Genomic DNA, 18,899 nt, shown 5'->3' on the forward strand with positions numbered 1-18,899 from the left:
AGGGAACAATGATGTCAGTGTTTCCCCCAGTAAGAGAGTGTGTGTGTGTGTGTGTGTGTGTGTGTGTGTGTGTGTCCTCTCACACTGAGCACTTCCCCTCACAGCAGGACACACACAGATTAAGAGATCTCACTTAACCCACTTCAGTCGTCTGTCTCTTTTCTATCAATCCTCTCTCACTCTCTCCATGGCCCTTACCTCCCCCCCGCACCCCAACACACTCCTCCTTTCCAGCACTCCCATTTTTCTCTCAGACACAATTTTTCCAGACAGGGGCCCCCTTGAAGGCCGCTTAAACCCCCTCCATGCCCACTCCCTGTACACCGCTATTCCCTTCAAACCCAAACATCACAGATTCAGTCCATCAGCATGGCTGCTTTCTTCTATATTTTACTTTGAGTGGATTAGGCCTCCGTTACAACGGCCTCAAGTACATTCCAAACAGCCCAGTCTGACCCAGACCTCTCTTAAGGCCAACCTGCAGAAAACAATCCCCTGCTTATTCTTTCCATTCTTTCCCATCAAGAGCTCAAAGACGGGGGTGATGTCAGTGGAGGAGAGCAGCTCTATTTTCTTTGAATCAACAAGGTAAAACAGCCAATAAACTGGGAGCACTGAGGCCTGCAGTGAAGCAGCCATGACTGGTCGCTCCCACAGAGCGACGGTGGGGGAGTGGGGGTTGTTTTGGGAATGCCTTGACAAACATCCCTCTGTGAGTCGCTCTCGCTCCCCCACCAATCCCCTTTGACCCCAAACGGTGGCCTTTGGCCTCTGACCTGCAGCAAGGCCACAGCTGCTGAGGAAAAGAAAAATATAAAGCCGACCATTCTACCGCTTCCCACATGAGAGCTCAGCTATTTACAAGAGATGTGGGAAAACGATCAACGCTGGTACGCCAACGAGAGCAGAAGCAAATCTCGAGATATTTACCTAGCACGGTGAGCGTGGCATTGGCAGACACGGTCCCTGCCGTGTTTTTGGCAGTGCAGCTGTACACGCCCATGTCTTCTGGCTTGACGTCCATAATGAAGAACACATCGTCGTCGGGCATGACGTGCATTCGCCGCTCGCGGGCGGCGGGAAAATCGGTGCCCCCATCCTTCTGCCAGGCAATCTGCGGCGCCGGGTGGCCCTCGGCGGCGCACTCCAGCCTGGCGGTGTGGCCCGTCCTGATGGTGCTGTCCCTGGGAGTCTTCACGAAAGATGGCAGGACTGTAGACAAAGCAGACCAATCAACTTCCATCAATGGAGAACACATGGCAGCAAAATAACAGTCTGTCATAACCGCAGCGTGTCAACAGGTTTGGTGCTAAGCTAGAATGCTAAATGAATACACTCCATTTGTGGAGAAAGCCGAGTGACAGAGCGTTGAAGAAATGGCCTCTGTCATGCAGTCGAATCAATTTGTTACGAATGCCAAGCGAGAGAAGACTTTGTTCTAGTGAAAGAAGGGAAAACTCAGCATGTCCACTGAACTCAATCGCACCTCTGTCAAACGGAACAATTGAACAGCTGATAAGTCCAACATCAACAGGCGTTTTATTTGGTGGAAGCAATGGAATCACACACATGTTGACACATTTGAGGGATGTGTTTTCTTCTTGCAAAGGAGCCTCTGCTCATCTGTTAACAGACTCTTAGTTGACCACCCGTCCATGCTGACCAGCTCATATAGTCCTGGTCCACCGTGTCCTTCTTATTGCTAAAAAGCGCCCGCTTAAGCAGACGTCAACATACAAGGTTGACCACTTTTATCGTTAAGCAGCGTGAAACGACTACAGCAACATAACTACTGTCTAATTAGACAGCATTAACACGTGCACGCGACAACTTCCTGTTCAGTGCAAAGTAAACTTCAAAATAAACACATGACAGTATTAACCTTTATTAAATCAAAGCCACTAACAAAATGCACCTATTTAAATTTGAATGGGTCTGCATGTTGCTTACCTGTGGCCCAGTGCGGTGTCCTTGTAGGTTGCTAGCGTGTGCACGGTATGGCCTGAAGGGTGGGTTCCTAATAAAGTGGCGGTTTTCAACTTTGTCAATTACTTCGCCATGGTTACCCACCGCCCAAATCAAGACCTATCTAGTTGGAGTGTCATGAGACATTAGGTTCGCAAGACGAGATGCTACACGAGACCGGGTCTATGCGAACGAGACAAGATGCGATTTTAACATTACTTTTAAGAAAAGTACAGTGGAAAAAAATTGCCATTTAATAAAAAATATATGATAATATATAGATATACTACAATCTACTAATTTAATTTCTACAACGTTTCACTTTTGTTCAATCTGTGTGTATACCTTGAAACCGGTAACCAGCCCGTGCCTAATGCAAAGCAGTGGCTCTTTTCAGCTTGGGTTATTTCTACACCACTTACGTCAACAAGAGTAAGCCAGGCCTGGGGGCGTCGACACAAATGGGTTACACTCATCCCATGAATAACGGCAATTCAAAAAACAAACCAACAAAAGATTAGATTCTTACCGTTAACAATGAGGCGGGCCTTGCTGGAGTAGGTAGAGCCAAAGTGGTTGGTGATGATGCACTGGTAACGTCCCTCGTGTGCGAAGGTGACATGCCGCAGGTGCAGGATGGTGGTGTACTCCATCACGCTTGCAGCACCTCCACCTGTCCCATCAGATGCCGTATCGTGGTGGTGGGCGCGGACGTGAGCGTAGTTCTCTGTCTCAGCGTGGCGAAGCAGCTCCTGGTCTTTGCGCCAGGCGAAGGTCATAGGGGAGGAGCTGCTGCTCGCGGCCGTGCAGGTAAGACGTACATTGCTTCCGAGAACTGTGACAGTGTTTTCTGGCTGAACTGTGATCTGAGGCTTGGGAAGGTCATCTAGAGGTGATGGTGGGGGAAAAGAAGAGATAACGGGAAAACTTCAAAAAAGCTCAAATTTGGTGACATTTACCTTCTTCATCAACAAATGAGGTACTACTAGATTGTATAAATAGACAAGAAAGACAAAAGGATGGGAAGCACCGCTCCAGAGCAAACTCAGTCAATTTTTTTCAACACATGCAGCCATTTGCGTGTGCTAATGGAATGCTTATAAAAAGCTACACCACAACACAAACTCTTTTAAAAACGCATGTAAACACCTTATTGTGAGATTGGAAACCAGTTTCCTGCTGTATGCTTCGGATTCTGTGCATGTGCCACTCTCCCCAGCTGATATAACCCGGAAGCGGCTCCCATTCAATCTAACAGGGGCAGGCACTACTTTCGACATGTCATTTGCAGGATCTTGTGGTACCCATTTCTGGGACCACCTTTTTGCTTCCGCAACTGAAAGGGCTGAACATTTTCAAGTGCCTTGACGGATGAAAAAGGAGAAATGGAGAGCATTGGCTTTATTCTGACTCCCAGGATGACAAGAGTGAGATGGAAACGCATGACAAATCAGAAATTGATTTTAAAACCACCCCTCTCCCACTAATCTTCGCTTCTGACCCACATCCAGCAATTCCGAGGATCTTGATAGTACAGTGGAGGAAGTGTGGCCCATAGCAGAAGTCATGTGAGTCGTTTGGTGTGAAAAGAGGAAAAGCCATACATTTACCCGCGCTGAAAGGAGCAAAAGTGCCGTCTAGCCTTTCAGGGGAACACAAGGTATGGCCAAAGACTGACTTCGAAGTAGTGCATGTAAACAGGGACTTCAGTCAGGACTGATTTATTTGGCGAATCACACTAATCTGATGTAAACTGTACTGACTGTCCCTTCTATCCCTCAAATTGACACAGTCTCTCGCAAAAAACATTACAGGACGAATATAATACTTACCACACACAAAACTGCTGGATGGAGCCTGGAAAACGCTGGTACCCTTAAGGCTTTCAGGGTGGGCGCATGTGGCATTGACAGCAGCTTGTAAACCACGGCTCACCAACCACTCAGGCAGCCAGTGGAGCTGGCAGTCGCACAGGAAGCTGTCGCTCTGGATGAGACTGTGGAGCAAAAGACAGGGCTGGATGTGTGTTTTGGACACCGAGTGTAGAAGTATAGACTGTTTAAAAATGATGCGAGGCCTTTTGTGGGTTTGTGCACCTAAATCATGCGAACCTGTCAAAAACACTCACAGAGTTTTGAGGTTCTTCATCTTGCTAAAGGCATCAGGCTGAATTGAGCGGATAGCATTCTCCCCCAAGTTCCTGTTGGAATGCAACAGCACGTCAACAACAGTCTTCAGAAACGCCGTTCATAGTCAGCATATACTGTACGTGGCAAGAGATCCCACAGAACACAGGTGTGTACGTCTGAAGATGGCTGTCCTTACCATACAGGTGCATCTCAATGAATTAGGATATCTTTGAAAAGTTTACTTATTTCAGTGCAGTAGAACCTCGGTTTGTGTCCGCAACGGTTAGTTTTGAAAATTGACAGCAACATTTTGCCTCGGTTTGTGTACATTTTCCGCTTAGCGAACAATATGGTGCGTGTCCTGTCGTGTTATTAATACACTGCGTCAGTCTAACTGTGTTCTTCATGTATTTTCATCCCAAAACGTCCAGTTAGCATCCTTAGCTTGCTTGAATTGGAAGTCAGCTATGTCACCCGTCTATGTCAGCCGCTCTTGACTCTCAAAAATGTTAATACAAAACACGTTTGAACAAATAAACTGCAAAAACCTTCAGAGCCTTTAATTGGTCTCAATAATAATCGATTGAGATGCACCTGCATGTTTTAGAAGGTTGTGTCTACTCAGGGAGGAAATAAAAGGTTGTTGAAGCAATGCTAGGCTAATGAGAAACAGGCAGGTGGGGACTTGTAATAGTGTCGCCCTTTACATGTTAACTCTTAAATGGCTAGTCAGCTCCTCCCTGCCAGCTACTATGGCAAACGACAAACATTGTGGAATACTCACAGGTGTTCCAGGGTCTCTAGGCCAGCGAAGGCTTTCTTTGCCACCGACTTGATCTTGTTTCCAAACAGAGTTCTGACGTTTCCAAACATAAAGGGTGTCAATAGACAAGGAGGGCGAGGGTTTGGGCGGAGGGGGAGAAAAGGGGTGAGAAGACAGACAGCGGAGCACAATTAGCAAGGCTCAATCTGATAAGAGGGAAGGGATTGAAGAATTGGAAATTTGAACTGTGTGGAGATTAGCCAAGAGGAAGGGTGAAAGGTGTGTGTGTGTGTGTGTGTGTGTGTGTGTGTGTGTGTGTGTGTGTGTGTGTGTGTGTGTGTGTGTGTGTGTGTGTGTGTATGTGTGTGTGCGTGGATAAGAGAGGGGGGCTCTGTGCTGCTCTTCAAAGACTACTTTTATCTTTATTAGAATTTTATTAGCAATGACCCTGTAGAGTTCATGGGGATATTCATGCAACCATGTGAGACGGTCAGCCAGTTGCTGTCCCTCTTATTCCACCATCAGTGCCCCTGCAGCCTTCAACCTTCACTTCACAGGAAGAGGAGGCACAGCTAGTTCATAATAAAGACCCCAGTGTTGGCGCAGATTAGCACAAACAAATGTCAACTATTATTTTGAAGGAATTAGTTATATTGATCCGTGCATTATATAATAAACAGCTCAATTGAATGTGCACATGGGTGTGCACTTTGATGTGCCGCTGCCCCTCTTTTCTCTTTTCTGCACCGTCTCCCTCCCGTGGCTCGGCTAACCAGGCTTAAGATGCAGCGGGCCGCTTACGCCAACACTTGACAAAAGAGTTCGGGGTCAGAGTGTAGGGCGTGTGAGGAGTTTGATTTTGATGACTGAATGCGGCCCCCAATTTCACCCTCTCTCAGCTCCCAACAACAGTGAGCGTGAAAGCGGGGGCAAGAGGAGCACAGGCCCGGAGAAGAAATGGAGCTAAGCCTGTTGGGGAGCGAACCCCCGCCAGTGTGAAGAAAAGCCCTTTCTCTTGCCGTTTCTCCCGTTCATTCTCCTTTAGCAGTGCTCACACTGGGAACCATCTTGGCTGGACATCATCCTTTCATCCTGCAGGTTGATTACTTTGCATTGCTGCTCAAAGCCAGCACCTACTCACATCATGGAGACTTAACTAGCTGGCCTAATTTAAACACTGGCAGGTAATATGAACATACTACAACTTCATGAAGCGGGTAAAAGTATGGTCTAATCCGCTTTAAATGTAGACTGAAGCATTTTATGTTTCTGTCAAGCACTGAAAACTGGGGACTGAAACCAGCCAGAGTGAGAAGAGAGGAATTAAAAATGAGGGGAGACACTCACAGCTTGCTGAGGCTATCCAATCCAAAGAAGGCCCCGTTGGTATCCTCTATTGTGCCTGAGATGTCGTTATGGTCCAGTTCCCTGCAGAGAAGGAGAGAAAAGCGGGTTAGGATAAAAACATTGGAAGGAGGGAGGATGAGAACAAGTTCACAGTTTGCCAGCACTGAAGCCTTTCACAGCCTTGGCAAAGCCCAGTCTGGAACTCACGGGTTGCCCCCTCACCCACTTTCCCTCCATCCTCCCCCCTCACACCTGGCCCAAAGAGCCTCTCTGCAGTTCTACTCTGCCAACCACATGCATTCTTTCCTTAGAGAGGCAGAGGAGCATGCATGTCGGTGTGTGTGTGTGTGTGTGTGTGTGTGTGTGTGTGTGTGTGTGTGTGTGTGTCGAGGCAAACTCTCTATCGGGCAAATACATGTATAATTAATGACAGTGAGTGGGGATTGGCAGAAAGGGTTTTGTGTTGGACAAAACAATCGGGTGTGTTTGTCTGACAGTGGCAGGTATAGCACAGCCAACAGTCTTGATGGGGTTGTGGACCAAGCTTAGCAATGGCTGGGCAAAGACAGAATGGATTCAGTGAAATAATGGCTTCTTTAAGGAGTTTCTAAACACTTGTTTAATGCCCGCCAGTGGCCTTCTCCCACAGTGCTAGTGAAAGAAAGAAAGAAAGAAAGAACTATCTTGTAAGGCGAACTCACAAAGATGGCAGAAGAAATAATTATATTCTAAACTTGAGAAAGACCACCACCTTCTCCACAATAACATCATTCCCATGCTTTGCAGGGCCTTCCCCCCGTCTAGTTCTTTCTCACTCTTTTCAACCCCCACTAGCCATCAAACTGGGGCTGCCAATTTCCTACTCTTTCTGGCTGGCTGGCTGTGAATGCCTGTTGGCTTGTTAAAGCAAGGCCAATGGTGGGGGCTGAAGAGCAAGGGACCGTGGGTAGAAGGATGTGGGGAATTTGGGGTGAAGGGTGAGGGCTGTACGACGGGCCAATAACCCCCGTGGCCGAATAAGGGGGCAGGCTGGCTTGTTTGGAGCTTTCACACCCCTCTGCAGGCTCCGGTGCAATGCCAGCTCAACCAGCAGTGCAGGCCCAATTAAAGCTCCCCCAGCTAACTTTCAGAGCTCAGTCTATGGCCATTCTCCCCTGCACTGATTAGATTAGGTCTGCCTCAAAGGAACAAGCCTCTTTAACACTTAGATCTTGCAAAATTAGCGCATCAGACTTGTAAGAGTTGATATGGCATGCCATTCACTTGAACAGTGCGAGTTCACACAGTGACAGGGCAATTAGATGCGAGATGATGTCCACGCCAGTGTCTGGTCTGACATACAAAAGGCTTGTTGGACAGCAGCGTAACATGGTGGGAAAAGTCAGTCTCGAGTGTTAAACTCCAACTCACACTCCAGTCGCAGCATTGTGGGATACACTTTGACAAAGGTGTCATTTGACTATTATGGCTCTGATCTTACCTCCAAGGTGAGACAACTGGCGGGTCCAGTGAGAGATAAGACTGTGTATTGGAGGACAACCATATAGAGCAAACAAGTAAGCTTTAAGAGTCAGGGAAAGGCTCACTGTGAGAGAAACGAGAGTCGGATAGTGCTTGCACAAAATTGTCTCTGGCCCAGATGACGATCACCTGGTTTTGTCTCTCTTATTCCCACACATTCTGGTTTTTAACGAGTTTGGACTTTTTATGCAAAAGAAGGACCCAGTAGCAAAAGCTCTTAACTTGTTGCATGGTTTCCAAAAGGGATGCCAGTGTTCTCGAGGGAAGCAAGTAACAAAGAGCCCTTTAAGACCAAAACACAACCAGACAAAAGAAACAAAGCAAGAAAGACCAAAAAGTTGCCACAGAAACCATGACAATAGTGAAGCCGGAACACTTCGTACTTAAAAACAAAGGCTTGAATGCAAATGTGGCCCAACTTAAAATATGCAAAGAGCTCACACCTTCTAAAATCAGCTGGTAGCACCGCAAACTAAAATATCACACACGCAGTATCATCTCAGGTTTCATTGTTCCCTTGCGGCACATCTCGGCCTTATTATCCGCAGCGGCATCACAGATATGTAGGGGCTGTTCGGAGTGATTTGGCCTTGCTAATAGCAAATGAGGGGTGTACACTTACAGGATGCGTACAGCCCTGAGGCCTCTGAAGGCTCCTTCGGCGATGTGGCTTATTGAGTTGTGCCCCAGACGGAGGGAGTGGAGATCCCCCAGCACAGCCAGGCTGCCTTCATCCAGACGAGTCAGGTTGTTATATGACAGATTCCTGGAGAGGAAAAGCACGAGTGAGACCGAAAAGAGAGGACAGAAAGGCAGTCAACACAGACAGAAAGGGGAAAAACAGAAATGTTCTGTGTGAGGTCTGGAAGGAGATGATAGAACTAATGTAGCTAAAAAAAAAATGATTATACTTGGGTTTCATGGCCAGTTCAAGGTCTCTTGGCCACTTTGTGACACTTTCTCCATCACAGTAAATTAACAATGTAGCTCTAGCAGATGTTGGTTCACATGCCCAAAAATAAGAAAAGGAACAAACGTTACATTTGTTGTAAAATCCACTAAAAGTCCTTATTGAGCCTTTGGTGAAGACTTGAGTTGGAGTGTCCAAAGTGCGGATCAAGGGCCATTTGTGGCCCGCGGTACATTATAAGAATATCATTTATTTTTTAAAAACTTGCAAAATAATACTTGTATTAAAAGAAACAAGTAAATTAACAAGAAAAAGACAATTGTACAAGAAGAACATTGTAAAACAAACAATGTCATTTTCGTACAATAACGTTGACATATTAAAGAAAAATGCTATTATGAGAAACAAAACAAATAAAGTTGTAATTTTTCAAAAATTGTGGAAAACCGTTAGAATGTTACAAGTATATTATGGGAATAAAGAATTATGAGGAAAAAAAATTCCACAAAGAAAGCTGAAATACTCAAGGAAAAAAATCTACAGAAATGGAAAAAACAGCTGTAATTTTATGAGAATAAAGTCAATTTATAAAGAAACAAAAGTCATATTCTAACGAGAAAAAAGGTTGAGAAAAACGAGAATAAACTAATGTAATTTAAAACAATGTCATTTTAGTAGCAGAGAGTTAAAATACGAAAGAAAAAATGTTTTTCTTGCAAAATTCTTGAAAATGTTTTGCTTTTTAAAAGTGATAGTCGTATAAGAAACAAACAAAACAAAGAAGAAAGTAATTGGAAAATGAAGTTTGGGAACATGCTGGAACAAAGTCTAAATATTATGGGACTTAAGTCATATCTACAAGACGAAAATAGAAATATTTGGAAATGCAAAAAAAAAAACCAACAAAAAAAAACCCAGCAAAGACAAATAATTCATACTGTACTAATGTGCTTTTTCAGCTTTATCAAAAAGCTGATATGCAGGCATATCTACATGGGTTGCTTTACAAAATATCAAAATGGCCCTTAAGTCCTTTGATTTTTCAGTACGTGGCCCTCGATGGAAGACATTTGGTCACCCCTTCGTCTAGATGAACATTCTGCCACTCGTTTGGCCTTAAACTGAAGTACAGACTGGAAACAATACTGTGTGAATGCTGTCCATGAAGTTTCACTTGAAAATAAATTGTACTTGAAAACAAGTATGAGTAAAAACATGACTTATATGGTATATTATATTTGTAAGGGTGCATCTTGCATGAGAACATAGATAAGATACAATGTGAATAAACCTCACACACATTGTATTGACAGTGATTATTGTATTGCCCTGCATTGTCCTCATTACAGCCAGGCCTCAAGTTTGCCTGACAAGCCATGTGTGTCGAGATTCTTGCTGTTGACTGATCAGGACAGGATCACAGTAACTCAAATAAACCCATATTGCCTCCGATATGTTAAGCGCCAGGAGGGCGGCGCAGGGAGCAATTTGTCATTCATACTAGTAGACATGCGTCCAGGATATGGCCTTGCGATACGGACAATAAACTTACATGAAACCCATCTAACTCATAATACTCTCTTACTGTTACACATCAACAAACACAGATACCCTGGGCTACCTTTAAGTTAGCAATGCCTCAGCTGAGCGAAGCACTTTACAGCAGCAAAATGACAATCGTGTCAACAGAAAAGGGAAGGATCTCAGATAATGCCTCGTCCTTCAGTTGACAATGAGGGTGAATGTGATCCTCGTGTAATTACCACAACAGACCCAGTAGAGGATCACACACAGGATTGTAAAAAACACCCACACACAAAAAAGTAAAGAAAGTCATGTAAGAGAGATTCAGTGTTGTTGAGCTCAGGTCTAATGATGGGATAAACAGGATTATCCTTGGTGTCCCGTCACGCATTGAGTGCAAAACCCAATGTCATTTAAGCATTGTAAAAGTAGATAGATGATACGGGTGGAGTGTGGCTACGGGAAAGGACCATAAACATGTAGAACATTGTGAGAATAACCGCAAGTAAAGAAAGCAAAAGGATACAGTACTGATTGGTACTGCAACTAACTAAAAAGTTCTTGCTTCAGTTTGGGTGAACCAAACCTCAACATGCACTTTTGGGGACAACACAATTTTTTTTCATTAAATATATTTACCGTAAATTCCGGTGTATAAGCCGCACCCACTAAATTTAGAGGAAAAAACAAATTTGTACATATATAAGCCGCACCGGTGTATAAGTCGCACGTATCCACGTCATAAAATGGCATATTGTGGCACGCACGAGTCCGTGAGAACCAGGCAGCTCTTTATTTGACAGGAGCCAATCACGAGCTATGAAAAAACTCACGACAAGCTTGTCAACCCATTGCAAATTGTAGGTCATTACTCAATATAACAGTCTTGACTCACGATATTGTCTTACAAAGTACATTCAACTCATTACACAGCAATTCAACAGTCAAAAGTTATACCTCTGAAATATACAAGCATGCACCAATACGAGTTTAAATGAAAAAAAAAAACAACATTTTAAAGTGGATGGATGGCACGGCAATGCTGCCTCTGTCCACCAGAGGAGCCCGGAACTCAGAGGCAGGCTGACGTCATTGCAGCGCCTCAATGAATGTGTTTGTATATTTCTCACGTATACCTTTCGAGTGTTCCTGTGTGATGAGTTTAGTGTTCTTAGAAATGTGTTCTTTGTAAGACTGTAAGATTCAGACGGTTAAACTGGCATATATAATGACCTCCTGCGATTTCCAATGGGTTGACAAGCTTGTTGTGATTGGCTCCTGCCAGAGAAAGAGCTACAGTTTCCTCAGACTGACTCGCGAGCGGCACAGTATTTAAACAATTAGTTGGAGTTCTGAAGTAAAGGAGATGTCACACGATTAGAATTTAGCCACAGGGTTCAAAGTTTAAGAAAAAAGTAGTGGCTTATACAGTACACCGGAATTTACGGTAATTGTTTTATTCTTTGATTCTTCTGCTCTTAACAGTGCATGAGACATAAAAGCTTGCCTTCCCAGGCGAATTTAGGTACTCACAGTTCCCTTAGCTTCTGGCAGAACTTCCAGCCATCAGGATTGATGCGGGTTATGGAGTTGTTGCTGAGGAAAAGCTGCTGAAGAGAAGTCAGGCCATACAGGGATCCGCTGTTCACCTCCGTCAGGCTGTTGTAGTCCAGGTGGCTGCATTAATACAATCAAGCAACACATATATATTTAAAGTATATTTAAAGAAGGACTTGAGCAATCATGATGACATCATGCTGGACTCAAGCATCTGACTCGGAGTTTGTGAAGAAGTGAACAGCTTTCTGCTTATTGCAGTGTGAATGCACGGTCAATGTAAAGAATTAAAAAACGACAAAAAAAAAACAATTGTCTCATTAAAAACTTATTGCAAACATTCGTGGAAAAGTGACTGGCTTTACCTTCAGATAAGCGAGACGTTATTTTACGTGTGTGCTGTTGTAGGTTGGTTCAAAAGAATTCGATAAGACATAGTATCCGTACAGTGGGTACAATTGTTCTGATTATGTTAAGTATTGATTACACATTGATTTCCCTCTAATTCTTCTCAAAGATACGTACAGGACTTTCATCTTGGCGAGATCCCAAAAAGCACCATCAGTCAGCTTGCTGATACTGTTCCTTTGCAGCTTCAGCACCTCCAAGCTAGAAAGGCCCTGGAAGGTCAAACCCTCGACTTGACGGATTCGATTCCTGTTCAGTTCACTACAGGTGAAGGTAAACACACACAAAATATAGGAAAAACATCAACACATATTTGTAATTTTTTATTGTTTCTCAAATTCCAGAATTTCCAGGAACTTACTGTAGATGAAGTGCACAGTTATGCATCATGTAACCGATACATGCGCTAATATTCCAGATGATAGATTACTTCCCATATGGTGTGCAAGGTTTATTTTTTAAATTAATCATTAATAATATTACATAAAAATTATAATATAAATAATTAATAAAAAGAATACTTTCATGAAAATAATAAGACAAAATTAATTGATTTTGAAATATCGTTTTTCCATCGAAAGAATCGATTACAGTTAAAAGAATTGACAAACTTCTAAGAAATATTTTGCCCTCATTATATAATAGCATTCACCCAAAGAGTCCTGTAGCCTGCAAATTTCAATGAGGGCCTTTCCACCTGCTGCACCGCATCATGTTTCTATGAGACTGTCTTTGCGTGCAGTGGATGTGTACATGTGTGTGTGTGTGTGTGTGTGTGTGTGTGTGTGTGTGTGTGTTAAGGCTTCCCTGAGAGTAAATATAAACATCCTGGTCTGTTCATTGACACAAGCTCCTCTCCAACAAAAGATCGTGATGGGCTTACACAGGTTACCCTTCACTGACAAGAGCACCTTCACTCTTTGGGTTAAAGGTATAAACAATCAATGCATTAAGCTCAGTGAGACAGGCAAAGGATGTTTGCCCAAGATAATAAGGTGTTTTGCATGAAATGACCTCACCACTTTGGGGATATGGAAGAAGCCAATAAATCACTGACAATATACCTCCTATGTTTATCTTGTCAGAACCAATCTGGCCCTGGAGATATTAGATTCATAAAACAGAGCGTAAATAATACTTTAAAAAAAAAACACAGCACCCAAACACTTGATAACTCTTCATAAGTCAAACAGTTAACTTTTGTAACGTCTCCAAAATCAACAAATCAAAAAGCCAATAATTATAAGTTACACAAACGGTAAAAATGTATTGTATTGCAAGGAAAGCGTTTTTGTCTGATTCAAAACAGACCCCATGTGAGCGCACAGTGTTGTTCAAGTGATATAAATCCAGTGGTACTCACAGCTGGGTGAGCCTCGGGAGTTGGAATGCCCTCACAGGAACCTGACTGATGCGGTTTCGGCTCAATCTCAGGACCTGGAGAGTGGAGCCCAGATGGTCCAGTGCTCCCAGCTCTAATGCACTGATCTTGTTGTTGCTTAGGTACCTGGGGACGCACAGGCACAGCAGCACGTTTAAAAACGCACATACCGTATGTAAGACGGACTGGCTGCTCTTCAACTCTTTACCAGAAAGAATTCAACTATATTGTGACTTGAATAGCTGTAGAGTACTTTTACGTCCCAGAAATACTTACAAATCTCTAATCTGGAGTCCTGCAGGGAAGGAGTGTCCTCGTAGTTCAGTGATGTCGTTATTGCTCAGGTCTAAGGTCTCCAACGAAACAAGGTCTCTGGTCCGTGAGCCCTCAATACTACTTATTTTGTTATGATGTCTGCAAAATGACAAAAAAAAAGCCACACTATTTTTGGAGAACAGAAACGATATAAAGACAGTTACGTGGTTTTGTTCCCCCTCATCCATGAAGACACCCAAGATTCCTCGGCCTCACTGACGTCCGCTTTAGGGTAGAATAGTACACACAGCTGAGTGGCTTGGTTCACTACAACTGTGTGTTTAACTGGCCAATAAATAATTGCCGAGGACACCGTGCTTCTCCACAGATCATAGTCACACAATGCATTTGTGGTCTCAGCAGACACATGGAGGTTTCAAGCGCTACATTTTCATATGCAGTGAGCCAAAAGTGGATCTGTAATAAAGGAGGTGCAGCAAACAACATCTATAATAACCAACACAGAAAAAACTCTTGCAAGCCTCATTTTAGAACTAAAAAGGGGACCGTGGATGCAGGAAACACAACTGAAGTGGCACGTTATATTACATTAGACAATTATTATTTTAAAATGTTGCAAGCGGAAATCGTAACATTTAATTTAACCCACAGCAGTGTCTGCATACGCATACTCAATCAAGGCTGTGCAGTATTAAATTACAAGTTATATTCCCAGGGTGGTATGAGCGGAAAGAGCCAAAGAAAGCAAAAGAGAGAGCAGGTGTTCTACCAGTCAAACTCAAAACAAGGTCAGTCCCTCCTTCCTTTCTAGCAAGCAGATGGACACACACACACACTCATTTATTGGTGTCTGAGTGTGGGTGGGGGACTGTTACACCCAGTGCCCACCTGAATAAACACAGGCTAAAATGGTTAAGGATGAACCGTGCAACACAACACAACACAAATAACAAAATGCACACATGGAACAGAGCAACACACAGTGGCTACTTTAAGCACAGAGTACGGAGGGAAGGAATGGGGGAGGAGAAACAAGAGGGGATAGTTAAGACGTGAGGGCGGGTCAACAGCTGGTGAACTCTGCTGGGAAAAACAGATCAGTCTCAAACTGGTGGAAGAGATTGACCTCTCTCACTCCTTCTCTCGCTCATTCTACTTCCACCACTCAAACCCCCACCCAAGCCCGGCCCCCTCCCACGATCGAGAGTCCAGCTGTGCGTGAGAGAGCGCTCAGCGTGTTTGAAGTCTGCAAATACAATAGTCGCGTTTATGAAAAGTGATTATCATACGGCCAGTGACATCTCTGATAAAAAGGCACTTGGTTCGGTTGCAGCCTTTGATGTTGAGCGTTATTCACTTTCGGTTCTACTTCATTCCAAATCTCGTTAACATGGCCAATCGGGCATCTGATTTGCATGAGCCCAGCTCTTTTTGACACATCTTTTGATGTATGCAACACACAAGCAGTTTGAGTCTCCTGTTTCCAGTGTCTTTGAGGGTGGCTAGCAGGTCCCTTCCCGATGGAACCTGGCAATCGGGACCAAGAGAGAATTATTGGAAAACCATTCCCCGGCCCATATGATTTCCATTCCAAGCTGTATTAGTTGCTCCCTTTTATGATGGCATGGCAGCCATTGTGCACAATAGGAAAGTCGAGTTGGTCCAAAGTCTATTTGACACCTTTTTTCATTTGTTACTTTTGCTGTGATATTCAGAAGGTTCGGATATTTTTTACAAGAAGTTGTATGACATCCTTATCAGCCATGTAGTGCACCAATGGTCACTTTCCCTCCACTTCGTCCAGTGAAGTGAATTCTGGTCAGTTTCCGGTGTTGAGGAAAGTAGTTCCGGGTAATTGGTGGGGTCACTTAAGCGTTTTGCTTCTCAAAACTATACGCGTTCAAAAGACTAATATATTTGCATCACAGAACAGTTTTTCATGAAAAAGTCACAATCGCTGAGAGTTATTTTCTCTGCGTTCGTATCACTGCGCAGTGCCGCCAGCTGACTGTTGCTCACATAACCATCACCTGCTTCACAAAGGTGGATGGAGACCGGGAAGTCTGGACTTCCCTACTGAGACTGCTGACCCGGAAGAAAATGGAATGGAATGGAATATCGCCCTACCCTCAACAGCCAGCTTCATCAGTACACTACGTATTGCTCTTTCGCCACAGAGCGATGTCACCCTGATCTGACACATCCCCCGTCCCTTCCTCCTTATCCTTCCTCCCCCGCTTACTGTTCCCCATGTTACTGTAAAGCCATGTGACGGACAGCTGCAGCTGCAAGTGCTTCAGCGGGCCTTCACTTCAGCTGTGTGGCTTTGTAAATATTCAACCCTCCCTCTAGCCCCTCTACTCCCATCTGACCCATGGGCCTTACCCTGGCAACAGGCTCCAAGTCAGGCCAAAAAAAGCCCCCCCCCCCCCCCCCCCCCCCCCCCCCCCCCGATCATTTGGAGAGGTGTTACTCAATGGTTGGAGCAAATAAAAGTTTTCTGTTTTGTATCAAAAGCAAAGCACATAAATTAACTGTTCAGTGTCACTGATGGACACGGCACAAATGCAAAAAAAAAAAAGTGTTAAATACTTTTGGAAAAATTGCTTCATGGGTGAGAGGCTTCATGACACCTCAATGTCCTCTAAAGCAGAACGACATGGACAGCATAAATGCGTCAGGATCGGTTCTGAGAAGTAAGCAGATGACACAGAGGGGAAACAGGAAGGTGTGACTCCTGCACTGCTCGGCACTAAAATGACATGATGGTGATCAATGTTACAGGAACGCCAGCTGCAAGCTATCAAGCAGGCAATGCACATACTGGCAAGGTGCAGATCATGGTCAGTACAAGACTGGCTGGAGGGGGTTGGACTTGTTTCAGGATGAGTGTTGTGTAAGAATGTTCTATGGTCACATACGGTGGAAAAAAACCCAGCAGGATAGAAAACAGCCTCCTCATCAAATATAATAAAACATACAATGAGTGTATTATCGCTGCTTAAAACAAACCAATACACTTTTCTACAAATTCTCATATCAGCGTCAGGGGTTGGAAACATTTTAACGGTTACCTCAGGCAACCTTCCAGGTTGTAGTGTTTGCTATGGACGTCTTATATTCTTGACATTTGTTGCCAGACACATTCTTGATGATAAGAAAACTTCGAATTAAATCTGCCTCAAACAGGTCACGTGTTTGCAGGGGTCCTTCTGGTCTAAAAGGCTAAAATGTTAGGCAGTGCCTCCAGTCCATTGCAACAGTTTATGGAAGTAACTTGAACATATTCTATAAATAAGAACTTTAATTTACTGGCGTCCAGAACTGCAGCATGTATGAAAAAAACGTTCAAGATATCTATTTATGGTCATCATTTTTGGTTGTTGATTGACTGCTGGGCTTATATTTTTGACAAGGACACGCGCATACTTGCCCCTCCCAAATAAGGCAGTAAATCTCCAGTGAGATGCCAATGCAGGCAGTCCCCACAGGCACAATTTCACGACTCGGAGCAACCAAGTTGGAACTTTACGCGAGCAGTAGCCCCAAGCAAGGAGTCTGCTCACGCAACATACATGGCTGGTTAATAGGAATACTTTTAATGTTCCTATGAATTCAAGTGTAAATCGCCGATATTGATGCTGTTCTAAAACTGACATGTAAGGATTTGAATCCTTGACATACGTCATGAGACTATTTCAAGAGCATTTCAAAGAGGCCAGTGACCTCAGAATACAGTAACAGAGAGGCATATAATTCTGGTAGGTTTTAAGCGGGGCTATACTCACAGGTACAGTGATACAATCTTAGAGGCCGCCTGGCCTAAATCTGGTATGGAGGTCAGCTCATTGTGGTCCAGCCGCCTGCAAGTGGAACACACAATTGTTGGTTAGTGAGAATCCCCAAGTCTGAAGGAGAAGCAAACTTTGCACATCAGATGCTGTATGTTTAACTTATAAAGCAGAAGTTTGTTGTCACTAAATTCGAATAATCCATTCGCAACCACATCAATAAAAGCACTGAAAACGCCACAAGTCACGTCTGTGGCAAGTCAGGCTTTTAAAAACCCAAAATAACACAGGAGCGCCAAAGATATGGAGGAGCGTGTGACTGGCCTGACGGAGATGTCACCAGCGGGTATCACCCTTTTCCCCGTACTGTGTGTGTGTGTCGTGTGTTGTGGTGCTGAGTGAAACTGAGCCAAGTCCTCTCCTCGCCGTATAAAATATTTATAAGGCCAGCGTTGGCCACAGTATCAGGTGGTGGAAGGATGGCTTAATATAGAAAACCGCCACTTATTCTCAATTGGACTTAGTTCAAGGTAACACATATGAGGAAGCCGCTAGGAAGTGGCAACCACAAACTTTACCAGTTGACATAGGCCCTGAACCTTTGCTCTGCAAAAACATAACCCGTTTCACAGTATTACGTTTAGGTTTACCCCCACATAAAGCCCATGCACTGTGCAACATTTTCCCAGCAAACTAATTGAAAAAATCTGATATTTTAAACTGTTCATTTATGATGGCTCTGTTCGTAATTTGGTTTGATATCCTACGCCGCACGCTTGTGTCTTCAGCATTTGTGTTCACTTCCAGTGCCGAAATTTCCTTCATGACTTTGGCAACTTTGCCCCCAAGACACGCAGTCTGCTCTGGTGTAATTGGTGGAAGGCAGCGGTGTCCATACCTATTCCAGCCAGGCCGCATCCAGAAAAATGTATGGATGTGGGGGCCACTTTGATACATTTTGGACATTAATGATGCAAAAACTAATAATATATAGGTCAATATATGCCAGGGGTGTCCAAACATTTTCTACCGAAGGCCGCTAATAGAAAAGTCAGAGGATGCGGGGGGAGTTTTAATATTTTATTTTGTCAAAAGACTAAAAAAAGATGTTTTATATATATTTAAAGACAAAAAGCTTCATATTGAGGTGACAAAGCTTATTAACACATATTGTTACACCTTTTTTCTCTTTGTTCCAATTTTTATTTTTATTTTTTATTTTCATTTCTAGAATGTGACGCGGGCCAATAAAAACCGAGCTGCGGGCCGCAAACGGCCCGCGGGCCATCGTTTCGACACCCTCGGTGTAGGGAGTTTTCATTCTTCA

At 43.9% G+C, this 18,899-nt stretch overlaps 2 protein-coding genes across 2 annotated transcripts in view; one reads left to right on the forward strand and one right to left on the reverse strand.

The window, feature by feature from the left end:
• slc25a26 (solute carrier family 25 member 26) overlaps window positions 1–18,899 on the forward strand; it is a 128,966-nt gene that overhangs the window by 64,858 nt on the left and 45,209 nt on the right. The window lies entirely within an intron of this gene.
• The window catches only part of lrig1 (leucine-rich repeats and immunoglobulin-like domains 1), a 37,531-nt gene that overhangs the window by 6,401 nt on the left and 12,231 nt on the right, over window positions 1–18,899 (reverse strand). Inside the window, exons 3-14 of the mRNA XM_054785228.1 lie at window positions 17,570–17,644; window positions 13,782–13,919; window positions 13,488–13,631; window positions 12,242–12,385; window positions 11,693–11,836; window positions 8,348–8,491; window positions 6,205–6,285; window positions 4,879–4,950; window positions 4,094–4,165; window positions 3,798–3,961; window positions 2,495–2,851; window positions 931–1,212 (exon numbers count right to left, since the gene is read on the reverse strand). Coding sequence (XP_054641203.1) covers window positions 931–1,212; window positions 2,495–2,851; window positions 3,798–3,961; window positions 4,094–4,165; window positions 4,879–4,950; window positions 6,205–6,285; window positions 8,348–8,491; window positions 11,693–11,836; window positions 12,242–12,385; window positions 13,488–13,631; window positions 13,782–13,919; window positions 17,570–17,644 — 1,817 coding nt within the window. The remainder of the gene's footprint in view (window positions 1–930; window positions 1,213–2,494; window positions 2,852–3,797; window positions 3,962–4,093; window positions 4,166–4,878; window positions 4,951–6,204; window positions 6,286–8,347; window positions 8,492–11,692; window positions 11,837–12,241; window positions 12,386–13,487; window positions 13,632–13,781; window positions 13,920–17,569; window positions 17,645–18,899) is intronic.

This window comes from Dunckerocampus dactyliophorus, chromosome 8 (genome assembly GCF_027744805.1).
Source record: "Dunckerocampus dactyliophorus isolate RoL2022-P2 chromosome 8, RoL_Ddac_1.1, whole genome shotgun sequence".
Taxonomy (NCBI): domain Eukaryota; kingdom Metazoa; phylum Chordata; class Actinopteri; order Syngnathiformes; family Syngnathidae; genus Dunckerocampus; species Dunckerocampus dactyliophorus.